Source organism: Haliotis rufescens, unplaced genomic scaffold (genome assembly GCF_023055435.1).
Source record: "Haliotis rufescens isolate VD_foot unplaced genomic scaffold, xgHalRufe1.0.p SCAF_15, whole genome shotgun sequence".
In the NCBI taxonomy this organism is placed as follows: Eukaryota; Metazoa; Mollusca; class Gastropoda; order Lepetellida; family Haliotidae; genus Haliotis; species Haliotis rufescens.
Genome location: NW_025963835.1, coordinates 6,527,141 through 6,542,846, shown reverse-complemented (window position 1 = coordinate 6,542,846; position 15,706 = coordinate 6,527,141). Strand labels below are relative to the sequence as shown.

General features: G+C 39.2%; 2 protein-coding genes across 3 annotated transcripts in view; one reads left to right on the top strand and one right to left on the bottom strand.

The window, feature by feature from the left end:
- Positions 1-215: 215 nt before the first annotated feature.
- On the bottom strand, positions 216-12,468 carry LOC124122737. 2 transcript variants are annotated; one of them, XM_046485859.2, is made up of 3 exons: positions 12,200-12,468; positions 11,937-11,991; positions 216-8,472 (listed from the first exon to the last, which is right to left on the bottom strand). In XM_046485859.2, exons 1-3 carry the CDS (start codon positions 12,243-12,245, stop codon positions 7,830-7,832), a joined length of 744 nt encoding a protein of 247 aa, XP_046341815.2. In that variant the 5' UTR covers positions 12,246-12,468; the 3' UTR covers positions 216-7,829. The 2 variants fall into 2 exon arrangements, with proteins under 2 accessions (XP_046341815.2, XP_046341816.2); XM_046485860.2 differs by lacking the exon at positions 11,937-11,991 and having other exon boundaries at positions 12,200-12,456.
- Positions 12,469-12,760: 292 nt separating this feature from the next.
- The window catches only part of LOC125380037, a 75,275-nt gene continuing 72,329 nt past the window's right edge, over positions 12,761-15,706 (top strand). Inside the window, exon 1 of the mRNA XM_048396079.1 lies at positions 12,761-12,921. Within this exon, the coding sequence (XP_048252036.1) occupies positions 12,807-12,921 (115 nt within the window). The 5' untranslated portion in view covers positions 12,761-12,806. The remainder of the gene's footprint in view (positions 12,922-15,706) is intronic.

The following is a 15,706-nucleotide window of genomic DNA, read 5'->3' as shown; positions in this document are numbered from 1 at the left end:
TGCTACCTTTGGAAACGCTGACTTCCATCAGACCACTTGGCCCACTTGCATAAAGTGATCTTAGCGCTGAGATGATCATAACTCTCATATTTTAACACAGACTTACGATAGTCGTAGTGCTAAGATCACTTTGTGCAAGTGGGCCCTGGAGTCTACCACGGTAAACATAGGACAGTGCTGAAAATACATAGCACCTACAAACAACAAAATTCAAATTTCATTCATTTTTTTAATCAATTTTCAGTTTTTGCAATGCATAGATTACAAAATACTACCAATTCAACAAATACATAAAAAAACATGCTCCACAATCATATTATACAAGAAATGATTAGTCCCAACATTCTTCCTTGTCTTTGGGCCTGAAGCTTTAAAACACTGCAGCAACAGGAGACACAAACCAACCTGCTGCCCAACCTTTGTCAGGAATACAAATGGCCGCTCCAATGTGCATCATAACTGCTCACTGAAGAACAAACAATGCTGTTGAATGAAGTCAATGTTACAGTGAGTGAGTGAGTAGCGTTTAATACTTTAGTAGTATCTGTCTGGGGACCCCAGAAATGGGCTTCACTCATTGTACTTGTGTGGCGATCAAACTAAGATCCTCTGTGCGATGAGCCAACACACTAACCTCTTGGATACCCTATGTTAAAGTTTGGGACTTACTATCACCCTAGAGCTCACATTGCTGGGAGGCCCATCCACCCTAAAGTAAATAACCACTTAAATCCTGTCACTACAACAAACTGGGTTCTCAGTACAGGAAATGCATAGTTCAATATCTCTGTTCCCTGTCGTCCTCTGTTCCCTGATTGCAATCACCATGATCTTACAATAGTGAGGTAAAATGGGATTCAAGATTGTTTCATTTACGCAATGTGCATGTGTGGTTGCTTTTACTAGGCCAGACTTACACCAGTTTTATCGTGCTAGCTCACTGAACAGTTTAACATGGATATCCCACTCAGACACAACATGCTGACTCCGAGTCTGACAGTCCTCGCCTCATCCTCTTCATGCTGAGTGCCATGCAGGGTTACAGCAAGTACCATCTTTTGGTGTTACCTGACGAGGGAATTGAACCACTGGCTCTTCAGGCAGACACTCCATCCACTACACCACAGAGTTACTTTGCTGCCTATTTATGTCCCACACACAAAGTGAGGGAAGGAAGTACTTCCCTTCTATCCAGGCATGTCAGCTGGGAGGAAGACCTGAAATGACCACTTGGTGGAACTCACAAGCATGGGTATGTTGCTGACAAAGTGAGGGTTAGAATCAGGGTGCTTCCAAACAATGATCATAGAGTCGAGAGAGAAAACCCAGCATGCATGACTTGGCCTCCTTTGCTCTGGCAAAGTGTGGGTTTGTCCACCATATTTAGTGACATTGATGCATACTTGAGGTCTAGCTGGTCTATATCTGATTGCCCATTTCAGTCATATCCCAACAAGCCAGCTTAAAGGAGGTGGATTGGCAAAAGTACTGCAGCAAGGCAATGAAGAACTAAAGTGAAATCACATGCATACAATGGATCATACCAATGTGAATTTGAGATCTGAACCCACAATCAGCAGTTCCTGGTGTGACCAAGGGACGCAAATCTTCACAGAAAACTGCAGCACCTTGACGATTGGGTCATCGATGACCCCAAAAAATCAAACACACATAAACAAAGAAAGTGGGTGCTTATATATTAGTGATCTGGAGTTATAGCAAATTGATAAAATTCATTAATTTCTGTCTATGTGCAGCAATGTTTCACTCATGATGTTGTAATTTGCTGTGACATTTTCACACGACCAGGTTACAATGCAGGAATGCCATCACTGAAGCAGATTGCATAAAGGACATCGCTCCTCACACCGACACATGTCGTAAACAAAAGCACCTGTGGAAAAACGGGAATCGATTCCCTTGTTATATACACTGCATGTTTGACACTGTGTCTGTAACGCATGCAGTAGCAATGTGCATAAACATCAAAATCACAACATGCTTGGGGAATCCTATACACAGTGACATCTGCGAATCTCAACAGACACAATGCTTATCTCACAGCTGCACTACTACTACCACAAGGCAGAGAGTGAGCTGGGCTCACCAATACCCCAGTCTTCCACTCAACATATTTGTAAGTTCAAAACATGAAAAAAGCAATATTTTCTCTAAAAATTCAAAACTGTACCCCCAATTGGAAAAAAAGCCATGAAGTAGTTCCCAAGTTATAGGTCACACAAATGTTAAAGTACAACAAACCATTCTAAGTTCAAAACATGTAAAAATTCATATTTTCGGGGAAAATCCACATATTAAAATCAAATTTTGCACTTAGTTTTTAAGTTAAAGGTTGCACAAAGTAAAAAGAAAAAAGATTCTAAGTAAAAAACAGAAATAGCTGTATTTTTTCTGAAAATCCAAATATTGACATCAAACTTGGCACTGCACCTCTCCTATTGGTATAAAAAGTGTGCACCCAGTTTGCAGGTCGCAAACAAATCTGACAGACGGGACAGTATTCCTTGGTATAACTATATACCCTCACCCTTTTAGGTTGGGGGTATAATAAATACACATGCAAACATGTAGATGATAGCACACAATATATTATGAAATAATCATATATGATAATTCTATATAACTTACGAAGTGACACAATCCACTATGTTATCTGATCATACAATCGTCCTTGACTATCCAGGGTATCCATTTAATTGTGATGAACACCCTAGACCTGTTTTCCACAACAGCTTTGTTTTATCACTAAAATTAGCCATCCAATCACATGACACTTTCATGATGGAAACAAGAATATATCACCAGTGCTCGACTTGTCTTTCTGGAAGATGTGTCAAGCACAACGGAAAATGACTGTCAGCGTCAGGATTTGACTCCCACGATATAATACTCAATAACAACTGTCATCTGATTTGATTCCTGTATTCGCCGTAATACCATGGGTGCTTAAAATATTGATAAAGGTGGCACTCATTAAAACAATACACAAGTTAAATTTGGTTTCAGAGATCGAGTGATGGTAAACAAAATTAGTTTCATTATATACCCCTTTCTGATCTATAAAAAAATATGTAATATACACACGAAAGTATGGACAGGCATTTCAAGTTTCAGTCCTTTTAGCTTTTGGCAAGCATGATCCAACTTTACTCCTGATATGATATCTACAATACAGAAATTCATGAGGGTATTAATTATATAATGCTACTCTTGAAGTTTAAGGGATGCTTTCACTCAAGTAACTTTTGAAACTGAGATTATGTATATTAATGGAAAAAAGTGTCCTTCAAATAAAGTGGTGTAAATGTTTATTTATTGAATGAATGAATATTGTTTTACGCCGCATCAGCAATTTTCCAGCCATTCACGGCGAGTTATTTATTGAAAATAACATAATATTTGGTCATTCGTCTGAACAATGTCTAATAACAAATTCATTAAAAGAAGAGTGGTGTAGTGAGTGAGTGAGTGAGTTGGGTTTAACGCCGCTTTTAACATTATTCCAGTCATATCGCGGCATGTCAGCTTAATGTGGGATGAAAGCCCCAAGCGATGCAGGTTTTAGACGTTTACCACTTCGGTGAAACCGACGAGCACGGGTATGGTGCTGACAAACCTAGAAACATAATTGGGGCAAACCGGGATTCGAACCCACAATCATAGGTTTCTGGCATGCCCAAGGGACACAACTCTGCACAGCGAATCACGGCGCCTTAGACGACTGGGCCATCCGTGCCCCCAGAAGAGTGGTGTAAGAACTCACTTAACATTATAAATATCAGGTGTGGCCACCATTTGCGGAGAAGTCACCAGATGAACACAGCCAGGAGGATCTTGTTCCCAATGTCAACCACAGAACAGCACAGATAAGCTAGTGGTCAACCACAGAACGGCACAGATAAGCTAGTGGTCAACCACAGAACGGCACAGATAAGCTAGTGGTCAACCACAGAAGGCACAGATAAGCTAGTGGTCAACCACAGAACGGCACAGATAAGCTAGTGGTCAACCACAGAACGGCACAGATATGCTAGTGGTCAACCACAGAACGGCACAGATAAGCTAGTGGTCAACCACAGAAGGCACAGATAAGCTAGTGGTCAACCACAGAACGGCACAGATAAGCTAGTGGTCAACCACAGAACGGCACAGATAAGCTAGTGGTCAACCACAGAACGGCATAGATAAGCTAGAGGTCAACCACAGAACGGCACAGATAAGCTAGTGGTCAACCACAGAACGGCACAAATAAGCTAGTGGTCAACCACAGAACGGCAGATAAGCTAGTGGTCAACCACAGAACGGCACAAATAAGCTAGTGGTCAACCACAGAACGGCACAGATAAGCTAGTGGTCAACCACAGAACGGCACAGATAAGCTAGTGGTCAACCACAGAACAACACAGATAAGCTAGTGGTCAACCACAGCAGCACAGATAAGCTAGTGGTCAACCACAGAACGGCACAGATAAGCTAGTTGTCAACCACAGACGGCACAGATAAGCTAGTGGTCAACCACAGAACGGCACAGATAAGCTAGTGGTCAACCACAGAGCAGCACAGATAAGCTAGTGGTCAACCACAGAAGGGCACAGAAAAGCTAGTGGTCAACGTGGCATTGTGTTAGCATTGTGTTAGCATTGTTATGTATGGTCAAAGAAAGTTGTGTATATTAGCACCTCAAATAATCATTAAAAAATATGTGAATATCATCCTCCCATCAAACACGCACACATCAAAATTGTGAGCCATGAATTAACATGTACATGCAATTTGTGAACCTGACCTTAAAGTTGAGTAGATGTCTTCATGAATGTGTATTGAAAGATGTATTATTTAATTTCAGAATAAATATATCATATTGTATACAATGCAAAAGGTAAAGGTCACATATTTTCCATATCACTACAGTGAACTGGAATATCTGTTGTATAGTGATTAGCAGCCAGGTGTGCATTGCATTGATTAACAGTAGTTCTGATAAGTGACCTCATTTGCATATTTATAAGATTGTGATACAAAGTTTATTCCATTAGTATATTGCATTAAAAACTATCCCTTATATAATGTGACTTACACTCCACCTGACAGAGGGACCAGGCCGACCCAGCAAGCCTCATTCTAGTCATTGTTTGCCAACTCAAATTATATGATGTTTATCAGTCTCATTTTAATAAATACCTTTAAGCAAGACTTATTTTGGGGTATAAAATCTCTTGTTGGTAGGTGGCATCTTCCTGAGGCAAGAGAGTTAACAGGCTGTAAAAGTCCAGTTTCCAACCTTGCTGAACTAGGCTGGCAACTGCGAAATTAAGACCCTTCTATGTCCCTCCTATTGACCAATCATGATTCCACTTCTCATACCACTTGCATTTGCTTAAAACAAAATTGCTGCGGCCAGTCAAAATGATCTGATTGATAATCAAAATCTATGTTGTAGTAAAAGGGGTCTTACATCGCGAAGTGCATCAAATCATGTGAGCACCTTGATTAAAAACATGAAAAGATTTGGAAAGTATCTGCTGAAGCCAATTGGAGGTGCATATGCTTTTCAAATCTTGCAATTGACTGAAATCTGCATGTCAGTTTACTAACCGGATGTTGATTGGACTATGCATAGATTCGTTTGTGCATCCAAAATATTAACTCGATAATTCCAGCCAAGTTCGGCAACGGTGGAAACTGGACTTTTACAGTCAGTTAACTCCCTTGCCTTGGTAAGATGTGTGGGTGGAGAAATTCTTCTTCTAATTGTCATATGGTCTATGGCAAATCTGGACCATGATGAGACTGATAAACTTAAATATCAGAGAGTATGGTTCGTAGTTTGTCATTTGACACTGTGGTAACCTAGTAACAGCAATGGCTTAGACTTGTGGCCATGACACCATCATCTAACCCTATCAAAACTGTTTACATTATTCAACAAAAACTTATGAATATTTGGTTCGCAATAAAAACTTACTTGAAGGCTTTACATACATATAGCAAGAAAAACAGAAAATTCAGAAACAAAACAATACTAAAGCCAACATCACAGTGCTAGTTGTTCTGTTGCCGACTCCATCCGCAGGTCCTCCTACCACCCATAACCATGACAACACTGTCTTGGTCACTGGGCAATAGGGTCAGGCGTCACGACTTGACCAAAGCCTGTGGCCATTACAGTTTGTGACCAAGTAGTCATGATTCCCATGTTTATCCGGACATGCACATACTTCAAGTCGTGATATTATCATTCTTTGTGGGATGTGAGCCACAAACTCAAGTTGTTGTTATTGAGGGGACCCACTAAATCCCATTTATGGGACACATATTTCATGCATACCATATTTCCTGTGCACGTCCTTCAACAGAGACGGGTGACTCAAACATTGTGTGTTGTTAAACAGTAAATACCTTACCCCAAACTAAATAATCCCTAACTTCTCCCCAGCGTGTCCGGGTTTCCAAGATGACACTGAGTACCTATTCCCTCAGCTGTGCTTCAGTAGTCAACACCCACAGGAGGGACACAACTAACATCAGAAATACAGGATACTCCTTGCTGGTTGCATAAATGCCAGACTTGCCATAATGTTGTTTATTGCATAATATTTTGTACTTAACATGATATATGTTATGTGAAACAAAACAAAAACAGAAGTTGCTAGTGAATATGATGGTGATGAAGATGGATAAGTAGTGTTTTATCCCACTTCTAACAACTTGACAATATTGGCCTGCATATGATGATGATGATGATGATGGCAAGACTGAAGTGTTGACATTAAGACCTTACAACATCCTACATATCGTTACTTATGCATGCCGTTTGCTTCACAAAACTAGAGACATGCCATGCTGTTGGGTAGTCATTTTATTCTGTGGAATGCCTCTAAACTGTTCACATTCCAACCCTCTCATACTAACTTTCTCAATACCATTAAAATCAGATATTTTACTCTGATCCCTTTCTGCTTGAAGATCTGACTGCACCTCAATAGGTCTTCTCAACTTCTAAATGAAAGACACGTGAGTTCTTCAGTCAATCAGATGTCACCTTTCTAATATGATTTGCCTCCATTTTTTCACCACCTTGTTTCAGAGTTTTCAATTTTAACCCAAAAATACCTATACAGAACAATGTATATATTCCTTTGACACCATGGCACTCAGAAACAACTGGGTGCAAAAATTATACCCAACAACATAATGGTGCTGCCTTTTCCATTTAGTGATTTACATTTTGAAAGATGCCAATTAACTTTGTTTTCAAGATACAGAAATCAGATATGCTGATGTGAATGTACTAGTACTGAGGATTTAGAGGCCTCTACACCGATTGGCTGACTAGAAAGTTCAACTGACCCGATCTTCTATGGAGACTGCTGTGTATTGTATCAGAGTAAAAGATCTGATTTGATTGAGATCCTAGTTTTTTATTACCATATAGGCATGCTGATAGAAAGTCGGTTTTAACTTCTTTTTAAAAATTCAAGTAAGAAAACCAATCACAAAATAAGGATTCGATTCTATCTGATATTGAAAGAACATCTGCATTAATCACCATTAAATGGTGTCATATATGCAGTGAATCAATTTAAAAAAAACACTTTATTTTTTTAAGGTAAACAACCTGGACACAACAAAGCAACAATAATAATAATCATCAACTACCTAATCATTAATAAATATCCTTGACTGATATTAACAGGCAATTAATGAATTTCAGAAAGGGCAGATTTATACCTCATGAAACACTGGAAAAATTCAGTTTAAAACATTCTTACTAAATTGTGTTGTTTCAAAATTGAAACCCTAAATTTCTACTTGTTGACCGTCCAAGGTCGTTCACTATTCCGCTGCCTCTCCAAAGACGACATTGCTTTTTTAGGCGGAACCAGAGCGTTTGACATCCCTACTCTGGATTTCCGTTTCTTCCCAGCCATATAGTTGTCGTCATCGACTGGTTCAGGTTCCAAGGCTTTACCTTGCATCTTGTGAACAGACCCAAAATACAATTGTTTATGATTATGCCCCAACTTCTGAGGTTCATTTTCGTCAAGCTTTGTTTCGACAACAAGCCCTGTGACGCTCTCTTGGTCATGGAAATAGCGACAGTTTTTTCCCATCCGACATTTTCCTTTCTTGAATTTCCAACACACCTGCTTAGTTCCCTTTTCAGGTAATTTTTCCGTCATTCGCACATGTTTTTCTAAGATGGAATTCTTGACAAGTTCCGCCTGTTCGAAAGGATTCTTGAACACAGAGGTGACAGTCTCCCTCCCTTGCTGCCCCATATCAGGAGTGGGGAGTTTGTCCTCGAGGGGGTTAGGGAGACGATCCTTCTCATCCTGGGAAGCACAGTCAGCTGCATCTTGACGGTTACAGTCCGAGTCATCACTGTCAGTGTCATCATTGGTTATCAAGAAGTTTTTTGCATTGTATCTATTTCTGGTGTCTTTGTCTCTGTAAGAGAAATGTAAATGTTACCATGGTGATTGATTTTATAAGAGTAAGTGTAGGTTTCACGCAACCTAATTAAAATCAGATCTTAGTTCTTGCTACCGCTAAACAAAGTTCTCAGGACATCCCATTACAGGTCACGTCAGATTGACCTTTCTCGAACCGATCAATGGAATGACTAACAAGAAGTCGACAATAGCCAATCAGAAGGCAGCTTCATCAAGCTTTACGGCACAAGTTTCAAACTTGTGACTACGCTTCGAAACATATTCTGACACATACTCGATAAAAAATTAAAAACTGAACAAAAGAACATTCTGGAATGGCTAATGGATGGTCTTGGTTGTATGAATACAGACATAAAGCCCATAACTATCGTTCGGAATACCCTGTGTTTTTTATTTCGAGGGTGCACGATCAAAAATCAAATTCCAACTGTCACTTTCATGATCTCATAAGCGATGCTCTGATTGGTCAGATGAAAGGTCATTCTGACGTGACCCGCAATGGGATGTCTTTGTTTAGTGGAAGCGAGAACTAACATCTGATATTAATGAGATTGGGTTTTACGTGACAAACTAATGTGTGTCCAGTCTTGACATTGGACGTAGACAAAGAATATACTGCGTCCGGAAGGAAGCACTGTAATATTCATTGTACCTACAGCGCATCAAGAGCAGTTATGGGTGTCTGTTATTTCATCCATCAATCATGACCACTGTCCACATAATCATTGATTCATTCCTGACTCTAAAGTAATTATGAAAACATACAGTATACTACACCATCACATTACTTTACAGGACCCTCATATCGCCTACACGGACCTTCATTCACTGGAGGTCCCCCGGACCCCCACAAATGTAAGTCAAGGTAAAGCCCTGCGAGTGAGACGGAGTATTCAAACAGTATCAAAGAGGACACCAAATAGAGCTTTACGTGCCAATCATGACTGGGAATAAGGGCTTCAGTGAGTGAGTTGAACAGTATTCCACTTATTTTTATGTGTCACCTTAATGTGGGTACAAAGCCCTAAGTACTGCAGGTTCTAAACGTTATTGTTGATAAATGCCTTTTTGCATTCTGGTGGCCTTGTCTTTCAATAAATTCACTAAATATGATCTTGCCTAAGAAAGCCATAAATGTCTAATAAACCTTTATTATATCGTCACTTATCATGGCCAAAAACTGTGGTCTCTTTTCAGGGTGAATACTATCACTATTCCATGGAACAGACAAAACAGAATCTGAATATTTAACTGAGTTCACATCTTCCTCAAACACCTGTAATTTTGACTTTTCTAAATTAAGGGAATTATAGTAAGGATTATGTTGACGTTATGAACATCATCCAAAGATATGAAAGCAAACTGTTCGATTGTCTTGTGAGAAGGCTGTACATGTATTCTTAACTAAAACATGCTGACATCATTCTAAATTGTTGACAATAAGTTATTATTGTTTTACATTACTTTTAGCAATATTCCAGTAATATCATGGCAAAGGGACACAAGAAATGGGCTTGACACACTGTACCCATGTGGGGTGTCGATCTTGGGCCTTTGGAGCGACGAGTGAACACAGAAAGCCCATCACCTCTGTGGAAATTAAAAATGGCAAGGTGCAGTTTACTAGGGCACAAGCTTATAATGCTGATTGGCTCTGGCTGCAGGCTATAGAGCTGCTTGCTCTTGCTCAGAGAGCCTGCTTCACTTATCTCATGCATCTTTGATTCTTAGGGTAAGTTGTGTTTGCATTAGGGTAGGTTATCTCCAAGTCCTTAGCGCTTGGATCCCTTTTCTGATCAAGCACCCCTTTTGGATCATTAAGGTTAGGTACCCCTTTCCAATCAAACACCCCTTCACGATCCTTAGGGTTGGGCACCACTTGCCAATCACAAACCCTTTAATGATCCTCAAGGTTAGTTGTAAGTTAGAGTATAGGTAATCTCACCAGGTGAGGTGAAATGGGGTTTAAGGTTGCATTCACAATTATTGCACTTAAATAGTGGTGTGCGTGCGTTTGTGTGTGGTAATGCTGATTTTATAGTGCTAGCCAATTGAGATACCATGTTGCAGTTTACCATGGATATTCTAGTCAGACACAGTATACTGACTCCGAGCCGACCAGTCCTTGTTTCAGCCCCTTAATAACAAGCCCTAGGCAGGGTAACAACAAGTACCATCTTTTAATGTCTTTTGGTATGACACGGCCGCTGATTGAACCCCCGAACTTCCGCTCCCTGGGTCAACTATCTCACCACTTTTAACAAATTAATCAAGTGTTACTTGAGGAAATCTCTTCAATTTTCACGAAGTTTTGAGTTTTGTGATAGCACCAGTGGTTCCATGGGTAAGTGTTGGTTAATAAGATTAACAAAATAGCCTAGCTTAGCTTCAACCTAGCAATGCATTTTTGATCTGCTGTGTAGTGCTTCTTGATATCAGAAACAGTAAAGCGTGTATACCTATAAAAAGTATCTTTTGTTGTAGCCTGGGACATAAAGCAGTTGTTATGGGAAGGTGGTATTGATTTATTCAGTTCTTTTGATGAAGAACTTTTAAAGTCGGTACTTAAAGGGCAAGTGAACTCAAAATAGCAACTTTGCAGATTTTAATACTTTACAGCATACTTAATCACAAAATGCTTGACCAATATTAAAATTGAAAGAGAAATAGCGTAAAACAGACGATACAAAATATAACAAATCCGACCTCGTTGGGGTAAAAACGGGTTCCTGGATTTTCGGATGTCAACGATCGGGATGGCGCCCAGCTTGCCTGCTACCGCCTCTGATTTTTTAATTGCATCATGGCCTTGCTCTGTCTGCTCATCCGTTTGATTACCGTGTCACAACTTATGCTAAAGAAAACGTTGTCACACAACACCAATAGCTTTAGGCTATGCCCACGAAAAAGGTTTCTTTTGGAAGCCAAGTACGGAGCATATGATTTCAGCACTTTTGCTTTGACATTTAAATACTTTTCACAAATATATGAATTTTCTCTCTCGGAACTTGACAAAATGTATCGAGGTAAATTAATATTAGCAACAAAATTGCAATCATTTTTTTCAGTTAACTTGACCTTTAATCCCACAACATATACCCTCACTCTCAGGGGATGTAGGAGACAGAAGTCCCTATGAACTAAGGCCCCATAGGTCAAAGGCCCCACTAGGACAAAAGCCCCTTATCAACACCTAAAATATTTTGAAATTAGACACATTTAGACCACTGGGGTTCTCCCCCTGCCACATTTCAGGGTTATCAATATGAGCTAAAAATGTCAGCTTTGTAACACAGAACATGAGGCCACTTTACTGGGCACATCCCTTTCATGCTAACAGACAGGAGGCATATTTATCTAACTTGCATTATTCAGACTTATTAACACTTCTGTTAATGTTTTCCCCAAGTTATAATCAACACGGCAATTTCTCTAATCTATATCTTATATCTGTGGCACCGATCATAACAGCAAAAGGCGAGTCCGGTCCGGCACAACAGTCCCACACAAATATCTGAAATGCAAGTGACACATCTGAGCTTGCACACATCAGTATTAATGCGTGATGCGCTTCGGATAGTAGAGACCCTAGTTCCCTATTTTCGTGGGACAAGTGCTCGATCAAATACATTCATAAATTAACAGTAATCAGCGGTGTCATGTTACTATCAAAGTTTTATGGATGCTTCTCTTTATTTAGCTGACTCAAAATGGAATATTACGTCTGACATTCTTCGTCCCCCAGACCTTCGTTCTCTGACAAATCATCCTCGCTTCCGTAATCAGCAACAAGTGAAGCCATGACACTTTTCGCAAAAGTTCAGCAGTGAATTTCGCGGAATTTTTTGATTGGCTGAAGGTACCGGTAACTTCGTCGGCTTCGCTGTTCGGGAGAAAAAGTGAATTTACAATGAAAAACAAAATGAAATGTCATCACAGTTTGTATTCTCGTATTATTTCAAGTTTCAAAGCATCTTCCAACAAAAGGAGATGAAAATAACCGATGTCTTCTTTGTCATTGTCCCAATCACTCCCCGATCAGCTGACGGATATAGATGGCGCTACTTACACTTTTTGAGAACCGAATGGAATATGCCGGAATTGGTCTTACAATATTCCAAATAAATAAATGTGCACCCGTTTTACCGACGCCAATATGATAGTTGCACTTTAAAATGACTAACCCAACTGTTATATAAAATGCATTTTGCTGCTTGACAAAGTTTAGTATCTAGTTTGACCTCACTGGGGTCCCAGACGTAGTAGTTGAAATCCATTACCCAGCCGGGTCGCAACTAGTCTGTCCACTTTGACAGTCGGTGAAGGAAGATGTCGGGGAAAGTGAAGTCGAGAACTGCTGCGAATGCCGCCGACGCAGCAACTCAGTCCGTCAACGAGAGAATTCTGAAAGAGTGTCACACCCTATACATCGATCCAGAAAATGGTATGGGTATTTCTTTGGGTTTAGAAAGGGTTGTTCTTTTCTGGCGCTTATGTAATGTATGCCTAGACGGTGACTCTGCAGACAGCAAATATGCGATTTAGGCGAGACGGTAGACGGACACGCATCAATATATTTCGTTTAAATTCTTATCCACGTCATCAAATTGTGAAAATGACCTGCTTGAAAAAAAACCGCTCTTTCCTGATTGTCTGGTTAAAATATCCAACTTTTTGGTCAGGCGATTGTAGCTAAATATAAATCCGTCTGCAGGGTCTCGCTTGTACCAGCTGATCAAAGGTCACAGAGCCGATGACTCATGTGCCTGGGTTGGGAATTTCCTACGGGTGAAATTTTCAATGAAATAATGGAAAAAATATCTACAATGTCCATTTTGACTATAGACGAAATATTCCTATGCAGAGGTAATGTATTAATCTATGGATGATGCCTGTCTGGATATGTAATGAGATGTTAAAAAAAGTTGACATCTAGGTGGAGGGGCCTTTAAATTTTATGTTTTGACAACACAGCAAAAACTAGTATCCCTTCTTCATGAACATTATCTACTTATTTATCTATAAACATGTTATAAGTATGATTATTCCTGGGAAGATGTCAGTGTCAGGAACAGCTGCTTAAATTCTGTCTTGTGCTTGCAATCAATGCATGATAACTGAAAATATTTTAACAATGCATTTTTTATTTTGCATGTTTGTAAAATCACTTTGAATGTTTTATCTTCTCTTTAGTTAAGTACCTAATATTTGAAATGTTTTCATTTTTTTTGCAAATAACGTAACTGACAAGTCTAACAATTTCATCAAAACTGCTTCACAAGCAAGTCCAAAGGGAAGTCTGCAATGCCCATCACAAAGGCATCTGTAGTGGTGAAATAAAGTATCCATGTTGCATGTTATATTAAGTTATTCAAGATGTATTCGTAATATTTTATCAACATTGCAGATTATTATGCCAAGAAAAGCCAATTCCTGTGCTTCATACCTATCATTGTTATAACAATGTTATGGAATATCATCATTTGAATGCAGATTATAATCAATATTTCTCCACATTATAAGCAGGGACATGACCAGGAATATTTAGATTGTAAGCAGATGAATCCTGTATAGCTTGACATAGGGTTACCTGATCTTTACTATGTTGCCTATAAAACGTTAGTACTTTCAAAGACAATTGTAATGATTCTTAAATAAGTAAATATCAGATGAAATCCTAGTGGTGAACAGTTATGCTTACAGACACAAACACAAGGCGAACCAAACACAGGCAGGTTCCTGTAATAATGTCTACAATATTGATGCTACATTCAAAAATTGCGAACTTGTAATGTAACAGTACAGATTCGAACCCACATCCTTGTCTATATTATTGTTTGCCATATGTGCCTGTCAGTGTGTTGCATGCCTCCTTACCTTGTTGATATGAAAATTTGGTTGTATGTCAACTTGTGGATAACATTTCATGGTTGTCCTCATCCCAACTCATTCTACCAAATGCGAGCACCTAATGAAAAAAAGGGCTGGTTTTTAATTTGTGACTAATAAAATATTATTTCATCAAATATATCATCAAATAAAGATTATTGCTCCTTTATAATATAAGTGTCCCCAATATATTTGTATATATTATGTGTTTATAACACAAATATGGAATATTTCATATTTGTGGCAAATTCTAGGCATGACAATGGTTAGCATCTACTTGCAGATACCTTAGCCTTCTAAAATTTGTATCTTCAAACAAGTGATTCTAGTACAGGCTCTTGTGTGGATTCTTGGACAGAACAGATATCCAACCCCTCATGCTGGAATGGGAATTAGATGGTCACGATTTGTGACCTGGGTCCTGTTTCACAAAGCGATCTTAGCACTGTGATGATCCTTATTTCCATAGAGGGGTCCATTTAATTGCTGGCCCGTTGCCAGTTAAAATTTCAAAGGGCTTTCTCAAACGTAGAGTAGATGGCCCAAGTGGCTAGTCAAAATTTCACCCCTTTTCTTTGTATGTTTAATATTTTTAATTAGACACTGCTTGTGAATCATGTAATTCCGACGAGAAAACAATTAGTTGGGGATGAGGTCATGTGTATGGGTAACTCAAGGAAAGATGTATGTCAATCATCTCAGTAGAATGACAACCAGTTGCCATTTTGTAATGTTGTATACAACAAAAATTTGCTCAAAAATCACCAAGAAATCATGCAAATAGAATCCATGGATGTAAAACAATGCCTAGCAGAACAAAAAAAACAATTTAAACAGTAAATCAGTATGTCTGGTGATTTTTTTATCTCTAATTTCAAATTTGTACTAACCAAACTTCTCATCATCCGTCCGTTACGGTGTAAATCTTTTCTGCGCATAATAATCCGCTAGAGGCACTTTACTCAAGAAAATACAGTATATTAGCTTTGACATCTGCTTGCTACTTATAGAAGGGAATCCCAACCTATTCTGATGTTCAGTGCTTGATGAAAATCAGATATGACGTCTCTGCCTTACAGAAGATCAAAACAACCTACATTTAAAGTTGTTCCAACATATGAATAGACCTGTCTTGTTATGAAGATAAGTTGCAGTTCAATAGTGAAGTGACGCTATTAACATACCTCTTCGTATTCTCCAGAAAATTAGTGACACAGATGTGTCCAGCCAACAGACCAGATTGGTCAGTCTGACACTGTCCAGTCGGAATCAATCATCATTATGGGGGAGTGTCTGACTCAAGATGAGACATTTCACCATCTATGATTCATTGAAGCACC